Source organism: Lepidochelys kempii, chromosome 8, assembly GCF_965140265.1.
Source record: "Lepidochelys kempii isolate rLepKem1 chromosome 8, rLepKem1.hap2, whole genome shotgun sequence".
Lineage (NCBI taxonomy): Eukaryota > Metazoa > Chordata > Testudines > Cheloniidae > Lepidochelys > Lepidochelys kempii.
The window spans coordinates 61367045-61377524 of NC_133263.1; the positions used below are offsets into that span (position 1 = coordinate 61367045).

Sequence of the window (10480 nt, forward strand, 5' to 3'; positions counted from 1 at the left end):
GCCATGAGCTGCAAATGTTCAATAATTAATTCATTTGTCTATTAACTTGGTTAATGCTCAAATTGGGCCAATCTCAATGCTCAAATTTAGCATTACTAAACCTGCAAACATAAAGGGCTTGATCCTCAACCAATTTAAGTCAATGGGAGCGTTACATGAACACAACAAATCTCCCCAGATTACTGGGATGCAGTTATGCCTAAAATCCATTCTTTGGAAGTGACCCTTCCTCCTCGCCCAGGTACAACGTGCTTAGTTCCTAGTTAGTGTTCTATCATGCTGCTGAAAAACTGTGAATGAATACTCAGTAAAAATGCATGTGTCATCCTGATACTTGGCTAGTAAAATATTGGACACTCCCCCCAAAAAAAATCAGTATAAATGTATCAACCCACAGTGGCAACTTGTGCAAATGTTGCTCTTGGAGAGATGGGTCTACTTCTGCCAAGACCTTTGTGCTAAGCCATGAGCAATTGTTCCTTGACAAACAAACAGTGGTTTGCAACAACATTAATGATTATTGAATACCTTAGTGGTGGCATTAACACATGTAACCACTGTGTTTGGAAAATAAAATTAAGGGTCTGGTTAACAACACACAGACGTTAAGACATTCAGAGTTAAGGCTGAAATCGTATCCTTAACTCACCTCATTGTGCCTAGGTATCCTAGCTCAAATGGCATGTAAGATCATCCAGAGTTCTGAGCCCCCAAATAGAGGACCATATCATACCTAGGCATAACAGGGAGGCCAAATTTAACATGAGTACATATAAAACTGATGAAGATAATAAAAAGTTAATAAGCATGCATATTAAACAAACTATCATTCAATTTATTTCTCAAAATACTCAAGCTCTAACCTGTAATACACAGTAGCTGTTAGATTTCAGTTACTAACCCACAACTACGGTACATATTCATGTGCTGCAAAAGTGCTCAGATGCATCCAAATCTTGTTTTTAGATTGTTCCATTGTCATGCGAGGTATTTAAATTTTATAATAAAACACTGTTTCAGAGTTATGATCTTTTCATGTGAAGTTTACATTCAGAAATCTTTTTTTGAAAGTTTCAAGATGTATGGAAGCTTAGGTACAAATTGAATTGTAGCACTGAGAATACCTTAATTTAGTTGCCATATTATAGCACTATCATACAAGGACATACACTTAGTCTTATCAATATAAAGATTAAAAAAAAACTTCTCAACACAGAAGTTAAGAACACAGAGTACAAGGTCTCTATCTAGATTGTAATTTTTTAGAGAAAGAACATATGGAAGGAAGATGGCTAAAAATCTGGGTTTTGAGAACAAAAGAGTTGGGATCCTCAAGATGTTTGGAACTCTCACTGTATTATTTTTTTTAAAGTGACTATGCAAACTGACAGGCCACCAATCCCTAATGTTTATTACTCCACTGGCTTACTGCAGTTTTACACAATTGCCAGGAAAGTTTGCTTGCCCAGACAGAAGATCTGCTCACCCTCCCCATACACTATGGTGGATTACATACAAAAAAAAGGTATTTTATTCATCTGTTCTTTAAAAAAAAAAAAAAAAAAAAAAAAAAAAAGAGGCAATGGAAAGACTTTATAAAATAGCAATCTGTTCTGAAGATGACCTGCAAAGGAAAAGAAAAAACAAAACTAGGCTTATGCCCCTTTTTGTTTCTTTATGATGTATAAAGGAAGTTTTACTGCCCCCACTCCCCACCCATTTCTTACATCTTAGAAATGTAAGAAACAGCCCTGATCTTCCCTTGTTTTGCAGCTCTCAGACCACGACTGATGTGGCTGATTCTTTAAACGCAGGTTTACTTTCCCCTAAATTTTAATCACTAAAAGTTTAAAACTTCAAACACCTATTTAGCAGTCTCTTTTAAAAAAAACAAAACAAAACACAACACTCTTCCCCTCTTAATGATCAGCTTTCACTCTCCTGTAAGCCATAATTTTACTAGATCTCTAGTCACACTAAATCTTTCAGTCCAGACAAATGTGAATTTCTAATGTATGAAACAAGCAAAACTCTTTCAGGCATCCTTATATCATCAAGTGCTTTGATTTACTTAAGCTGCTGCACTTGTCTAATACGGACAAGGTGAAACAAGCAAAAAGGTACCAGCCCATTCCCTCGTAGGTCATATTTCAAATATTTGGTGCCATCATGTGGCAAAATCATGCACTACTACTTTAAGAGCAGTTACCAGCGCATATTAGCTACTTTTCACCATTTAAAAGAAATATATTTATTGTATTTGTACAGTAGGCCAGACACTCCAAAGCAGTCATTACTGTCTGTAAGAGGGTATCCCAAAAAGCCTACGGACTTCCCTTTCTCCCATTACAAAGATGAGCTATACTTTCAGGGTTCAGAAAATACCAAGAACCCTGGAAATTAAACACTCTTTCACCATTTGTTTTGAGGTTTCCTAGCTTTTTCCATTCAGAATTGTAATGTTATTTGAGCTTAAGTCTCTGTATTTGCATTCTAGAGTTCAATTCTAATAAGGCTCCTTTAAACATAATCAAATAAAACAAGTTGTTAAACACTAAGTGCAATGCTTCAGAAACAAGCCTAATGGAGGAAGAGAAAAGACATGAGCAAGCGTAAAGCGGGGGAACACACAAGTGGTCTGGAATATTTAAAAAGCAACAGCATGTTTGATTATGATAGAAAGCAGAACCCAGAATAGCGAATATGCAACCAACCATTCATCCAGACACTAGACAGAAACTGTCGGCTACCTCATGGTGTTACAAGATCACAGCTGGATCTTAGACTTCTTGTTTGAGAAGGTTTGCAGAGAAAGGGAAGAAAGTGGGATTAGGAAAGACCAAGGAACGAGGGCCTCTACAGCAGGGCAAAAGAGGAGTGAAAAAGGAAGACAACGGGGTAAGAACAAAGCATAGATGAATTTTCATCAGCGTATGACAGAAGCACAGATATAGAGAAGCTATGACAGAGAGGTTAAGTATGCTTTTATCTCCCACATTTCTACTTGTGCATAGATCTATGTGGATACCTCTCAACTTCCAAAAATGCAAATGTCAGATCATGGTCTCAATTTAGAACAGAGACACAAAACAAGGAACAAAAATAACAGTGTTCTACTTATGATACATTTCTATAAGCTCTGTTTCAAGATTTGCGAGATTTCAGATCTTTACAAGGACAAATAGGAACATAATATAAATTTTGTGGGAAGGATGAATATTGGGTTTAAACTGAATGCTATACCTCTATGTTTGAGAGGCAAGATATGATGGGTGGGGCTCACCTCTTATGAGCATCCTAGTAGCTGGGTGCAGTACCATAGTCCTCTTCCTGCTCCTGGTGTAACCTGTAGGTTGTCAGCCTTGCTTGGTGGGTCTTCAGTGGCACAGTCTCTTCCAGGGTAACAAAAGTCCAACCAAAACTATGTCTGTCCTCATCTGGATCTTCAGTCCCAGCTATGGGCACTTTATATTTAGTTCTTTGCTCAGGCCTCCAAACATGCTTCTTAATCCATGCATTCATGCTTCATGCTCCAAACATGCTTCTTTCCTTCTTAAGGTTCACATCACTTGGACAGTGGGGGAACCTGGTCTCAGCCACTACTCCAAGTTCCAACTTAGGAACCTTATAAACTGCAGCCATGTACTGCTCACTTCAATTCACTGCTGTCTCTACCCTGGGCGACCTCCTACCTAGCCCCTTTATCTTCATTGCTTACCTTAGGGGTGCAGTTCTCAGGTCCTCTCCCCCAACTGGAGCAACTGCAGCAGAACCAAGCTCTAGTTGTCCCTTGAGCTCCTTGGGCCAAAAAGAGGAGCACCTCTCTTTGAGCCTCTAGCCCCAGCCAAGAACTGACCTGCTAAGCCCCTACAATTATTTTTATCTGAGCCTGCTGGGCTCCAATTGGCTGCTTCTGTGCAGCCTCTCTAGGCAAGTCTGGAATACCCACCTTTGTCACTCCTTTCCTACAGCAGGGTGTAGAACTGTTGGACCTCCTGTATAGAGCCATGAAGGCCAGGTATACCTCATCACATACCTCCCCACACAGAAAGGATTTGGGGTGGTGGTCCTGCCTGAAGACAATGTTCTCTCCTATGCAGTCTTTGCCCTGCTTTCTCGGGGTATTCTCTCCCAGGCCCTTCTCTATGGAGAGCTTTTATTAGTCCGTGCCCTGGTTGGTAGGGTCTTCTGTCTCAGGCTTCTGTATGGAGAGTTTTTGTAGTCCTTGCCTTGATTAGTCAGGTGCCCTGCATGGTCAGGGTCTTCTCTCAGCAACTCTGCCTGAAGAGCTTCTGCAATTCAGGCTTATTTTCCTCCAGAGCCTTCCATCTAGCTTCTTTCATAGCATCAAGTCCCCTACTATACTTCTTTGGCAAGAAGAGAGAGCTTCTTACATTCTCTGCTCTCAAGGCTGAGCCCTTTTCAGAAGCCTTGGTCTTATCTCCTCCGAAAGACATCCAACAGCTCATGTTTTCTTAGGACTGCCAGTTGAGTCTGCCTCATGTCACCAGGTTCCCCTTGTGGGCTCTTTGGTGTCACCTCCTGGCCCCCCAGGGCACGTCTGTGTACACTGACACCTCAACAAGATTTGTGCCAGTGATCGTAGTTGTTTCATTCCACACTCCTCCATACTCCACTGGATAGGTTTGCCGACCAGTTGTATATGCTGTTTCCAAGTCCGGCTCTGAGGCACTGAGCGCAGCGGCGTTTGTGCCATCAGACACCTTTTTCTTACCTTACTTATTCTTTGGGCTCCTGCATCTCTTCCTGCAGCAAGTCCATCTTCAAAAGGGCAAAACCTTTTTTATGTGGCCCATCTCTTCAAACCAAAGACAATTATCCTTGTCCACCTCCCTGCCACTAGCGGAGTTTGTGGTTCTTCCCACAGCTCACCCCAGCAACTCAGTCTTTCCCCACCCCAGTTCACTCAAGAGCAAGCAGTGTCCACAACCATAACAACTCTTCAATCAGTTTCAGTCCCACTGGATCACTCTTGTCTACCCAGTGCTTGAAGTCATTGCTGCTTCTTTCCTGCAGGATCCATAACAGGTGCTGCTGCTTCTCTAGCCTGTCTAGCTGTTTTGGCAGTTCAAATCACACCTTCCGCTACTCTCTGTGAGCCTCACTGAACTGCTGATACACTTTCCACATTTCCCATTGGCCTTAACTCTTCATGGCCCCAAACCATGTTTTATCAGTCTATTTAGCAGCCATCAGAGCCTCTGGCATCTGAGGGAAGGCATCCTTCGGGACCTTGACCTCTCCCAGCATCTCAGTACTCTGTATCTGCCAATAATCAGTCTTGTCTCTGTTACTCCAGGGGCAAACTGAACTTGCATTGCCTTCAAACGCACAGTAGATGTATCTACGTAGCAGGCCATCTGCCTCCTTTCCCTTTGGCACTAGAGACACCCAGGCTTATTTGGATGATGTCATGGCTTCCGGGCTCACTGTCAAGCTTCAGATGGGATATCAGACCTCATGCACTAGAGACAGGAGTAAGCATCACTCACGTGAGTCTCGTAACCCCAGCTGTGATACCAAGTTGTGATAGAGGGGAAAGCTCACCTCTTGAGTGCCTCCTAGCGGCTGGGTATGCTACCACAGTCCTTTCCCACTCCTGACATCCCCTGTAGGTTGTCAACTTTGCTTGGTGGATCTTCAGTGGCTCAGCCCTCTGGCCGGGTCATACAATCAAAACTAACTCCTTCCAGGGTAACAGAAGTCCAACCAAAACTGTCTATCTGGCCTCACCAGGATCTTCAGTCTCAGTCCTGGGCCCTTTAATTCAGCCCTTCGCTTGGGCCTCCAAACAAACCTTACCCTGTTCTTGGGGTTTGCACCACTTTGCCAGTGGTCCGTGGAGGAACCCTGGCTCCCCCACACCTGGTTTCAGCTCAGGAACACTGTCAATAGCTGCCATGTACTGCTCACTTAGATTTGTTGCTGCTACTTCCCCAGGCCTCCCTCTATCTGGCCCCTTTATCTTTGCCCCTTACTTAGGGTTAAGTTTTCAGGTCCTCTCTCCCTGAGCTTGAACAAATGCAGCCAGAACCCAGCTCTACTTGTCCTTTGAGCTTCTCTGGCCAGAGGCAGGGGAGCACCCTTCTTTGCCCCTCTGGTCCCAGCCAACAACTAATCTGCTAAGGCAATACAACTCCTTTTTTCTGAGCCTCCTGGTCTGATTGGCTGCTTCTGTGCAGCCTCTTTAGGCAGGCCTGGAGGACCCACCTTTGTTGCTCCTTTCCTGGGGCAGGGTGCAGGCAGACACAGGGCCTTCTGTAAGAAGCCACAAAGGCCAGCTCTAGCCAGTCATACACACCTATATGCATTTAAAAAAAAACACAAAAAACAAAACAAAACAAAAAACCTACTACTGAACTAACTTCTCTTGGTTAGAAAATTTACATTTGATCTGGTTACTCTTCCTTGCTTTTCTAAGTCACTAATGATATACATTGATCTGCCTGCCAAAGCAAAAAATACAAGAATTCTGTATTAGTGCATTATATCTTTAATGATATAAGATGGATTTCATTAGCATAAACAACATTTTCAATCGTTTGTTTCAAACCTTATGTATTTCAGATATAAATAATTAAAGGAATACTTTCAGATCAAGTTTGTACAGGGAACAGGTAAATATGGCTCTAGAATGTGAGCATTTCCTATAACAAAAAGCATTTGAGAAATATAGTGATAGCAGTTCTACTTTGATGGACTGAAATAAAATTTTCCCCCATAATCTTTTGTTGAAAGTGGTTTCAAAATATCATTGACTCATGAAGATTTAAAGAAAAAAAAACCTTCAAAATAATCCTTTATGACACTGAAAGGAAGTTTTAAAAGCATCATTTTCATTTACTCTTCAGCTCCTTCTCCCAACAGGATTTTACTTTTCCTTGTTTGGCAAGATTTTGTCTGACTAAACATACCTCGTACACAGTTGTTCACCTTTGTGCACCCTTCAGTTATCTTCTGTTTTTCTGCACTAAAAAACCCTGTTTCATGGGGCACCTAAGGAAGTCACTGAAATTACTGTACCTGTTTAGCAAAAAATATTGTGTCTAGTCTGGAATCCTGAACAACAGAGCCTGCTGGCTCTTCTCCCGGCTGCCACTTGAAGAGGAAGATCAGCCCATGAACGGGTCTATAAAATAAAAGGTCAAAGCAGAAAAAGTGTGTAGATAAAGAACTGTGCAAACTATTTTAAATCTCAGTGTATCCATCTGATAAGGCAACTCAGTTAACTCTTCCCTTCTAAACATTCGGCTCAGACTCCGAGATGTGACCTCTAACTTTGAATGATTAAAAATTTTCAGAGATGCCACCCACAATTCCAGGTGGAGTTAGTGCTCAAATAGCACTGTTGAAAAGTAAAATTTTGGCTCATTGATCACTTGGTAAACTGGGCTTTAAGTGCCAGTTTGCTTCTGTTCTAATACACATTCAGAGGTTAAAGTGAAGTTAAAGAAATCCAGTACATATTAACCTTAGACCCTGTTCCTCCCCACACCACCACCACCCTCCACACAGGAAATATACTGGATGATTAAAAAAACCCTGCATGATACATCTGGCGATTTCATCAATAATAATATTCATAACACTTTCTTTGGAAACAAATATCAGATTCATTATCCAAGCATTGATAAGCACTGAAACTATAAATTTGGTAATCCTGCTAAGTGCAAAAGGAAAAATCCATAAAGCTAAGATTCCCAGTGAAGATTTCATACAAGTTCTCAATCTGTAAAATGAAGGTAATTCTCTCTCTCTCCTCATCATTTGTTTTTCTTGTCTATTTAGTTTTATGTCTTTCACAAGATGGACTGTCTCTTACTAGGTTTGTAAATTATCCAGCACAATGGGACACTGATCTCAGGTATTACCATAACATTGATAAATAACATTTGTAGAGGGAAAAAGTCCTTCTAAAAATGTTTTATGAAATATTTTTAAATTGCATCAGCACAGATTTTTCTCCCATCATAGTAATCTGAATTTAGGGTCAGCTCTAAAACAAAGGCCACAACGACAACTAGAGAGTCAACAGTATGCCCTTGTTGCCAAGAAGGCTAACAGCATATTGGGATGCATTAGTAGGACCACTGCCAGCAGATGGAGGAAAGTGATTATTCCCCTCTATTTGGCACTGGTGAGGCCACATCTGCAGTATTGTGTCCAGTTGTTGGCCCTACCGAAAAGATGTGGACAAACTGGAGAGTCCAGAGGAGGGCAACGAAAATGGGGCACATGACTTATGAGGAGAGGCTGAGGGAACTGAGCTTATTTAGTCTGCAGAAGAGTAAGGGGGGATTTGACAGCAGCCTTCAACTACCTGAAGGGGGGTTCCAAAGGGAATGGAGCTAGGCTGTTCTTAGTGGTGGCAAATGACAGAACAAGGAGCAATGGTCTCAAGATACAGTGGGGGAGGTCTAGGTTGGATATTAGGAAAACCTATTTCACTAGGAGGGTGGTGAAGCACTGGAATGGGTTACATAGCTGGTGAAATCTCCATCGTTGGAGGTTTTTAAGGCCCGGCTTGACAAAGCCCTGGCTGGGATGGTTTAGTTGGGGTTGGTCCTGCTTTGAGCAGGGGATTGGACTAGATGACCTCCTGTGGTCTCTTCCAACCCTAATATTCTATGATCCAATAGCTTACTTTAATTTTTCAAAGTTCTCTGGCTCCAGACTCCATATTTCTTCAACTTGTGCTCCCCTGCAACCTGAAAGAGCAAAGCTATAGTTTTAACTATCCTAAATTGGAGAGGAAAAAGCCATATATATGTACACACAAAGAAACTTACTTATAACTAAGCCCAGACTTAAGAAAAAAAGCCTATGACTGATATGGATGAGAGATTAAAGAAAAAGTTATTTAGTCCAGTTTGCGTAATTTTATAGAGTGAGCATTGTCAAATGAACAGAGTGTCACTGTGTCATTAGATTCCACTGTTTGTGTTGATTTTTCAGTCTTTATTTAAGAAATAACGGGACTGTAAAACCACAAAAGTCAGCAGGAGATATTTTGGGTCAAGTATAATACAAAGTTTGCAGCTTTCTTTTAAAACCATTAATTTACTTCATGTATAAATATATATATTCAATTAGTGTTTGTATTACTTAAGCTATATATTAGTAGTGATACTTATAACCCTTCCACCATAGCAGCACCTTCCATCAGAGGAGGTAACCGTCCTTCGCAAACATTACTATAGCATCATATATCCAAAGTAGAATAATTAGCCTCATTTTTTAAAGGAGCAAACTTGTGTCCAAAAAATTTAGTAACTTGTTCATCACAAAGGAAGTGTATGACTAAGCCAAGAAGATAACCCCAGGAACTTCCAGACCTATGCTTTTAGCCACAAAATCTTCCATTTCTAAATTAAGCAGAAGCATGAAAGCAAATCATTGTGGGGGGAGGGGAATCACTGTTTACTGAATAAGAAACAGTCAATTAAATATTTTAATGGAGAACCACAAGAATCTCATAAGGCCACTAATTTTCACTTTGTGACAGAGAGACAGCAATAAGATACTGTAGGTAAAAGTATGTAAAACACTACATAAACATATTAATTTGACTTAATATTCATTCATATTTAACTACTACAAAAATAGTTTTTTTAAAAAAAAATCAGGTCAGTACTTGTGAAAGGAGCAAACTAGGCAATCCTGGAGACTAAAGTTCTCAATTTGCCCATAAACCGAGTATCAACACAAGCTTCCTGCACAGCTTGTCAATATGCCTCTAGGAATAAGGATGGTTTAGTCTGCATAGTTCATTTTCAGTCTTTCACTTCACTGATAGTGCTGCCAATTGCCAACAAGGCCAATTAAGAGCTGGATTTTTAACCAGGAGACAGAGAACCAATCTTTTTGCATAACATAGTACAACATTCAAACAATCAACAGTCCTCAGATGTGTCTCAAAGTCTTTTGTTTCAATACTCAGGCTTCAAATGAGGATTTGGGTTTCACTCTCATAAAAAAAAAAATCCTCCAAGAACTAAAAATGTTTATTGATGGATGTCTGTAGCATCTGAGGATCTAAACCTATTTCAGTGGGAGACCGGAAGAGTGAATAATGAACAGGTTCCATAGAAGACAAATTGTTAAATTATCCCTCGGGGAGGAGGTTGCATATACACAGTTTGATAATGCTCTTGCTCCACATATCAGACACACGGCCAGTACAATTCACGAAACACAGGCAACTGAATGGCTTTCAAATTTGATCATTTAAATTGATCAATTTTGACACTGACACAAATGTAAAAACAAAACATGCTTTATCCCATTACCAGTCTTTTGCATCATCCAGTTGTCAAATTATATTAATTCCTTCCTCATTAGCTACAGAAGAAATTAAATTAGCCATCACAAGAGTTTACAGAATCAGACTATGTAAAATAGAGTTTGAGAAGTTTTCCAGAGATGTACAAGCTGGAAAACTAGATTTACTAGCCAGATG

The 10480-nt window shown here is 40.6% G+C and overlaps 1 protein-coding gene across 2 annotated transcripts in view; it reads right to left on the bottom strand.

Annotated features, from left to right (window-relative positions):
• UCHL5 (ubiquitin C-terminal hydrolase L5) overlaps positions 1-10480 on the bottom strand; it is a 31293-nt gene that overhangs the window by 18020 nt on the left and 2793 nt on the right. Inside the window, exons 2-3 of one of the 2 annotated variants that reach the window (XM_073356717.1) lie at positions 8666-8729; positions 7045-7150 (exon numbers count right to left, since the gene is read on the bottom strand). In XM_073356717.1, coding sequence (XP_073212818.1) covers positions 7045-7150; positions 8666-8729 — 170 coding nt within the window. Of the gene's footprint in view, positions 1-649; positions 734-7044; positions 7151-8665; positions 8730-10480 lie in introns of those variants that run through there. The other variant, XM_073356718.1, reaches the window with a different exon arrangement.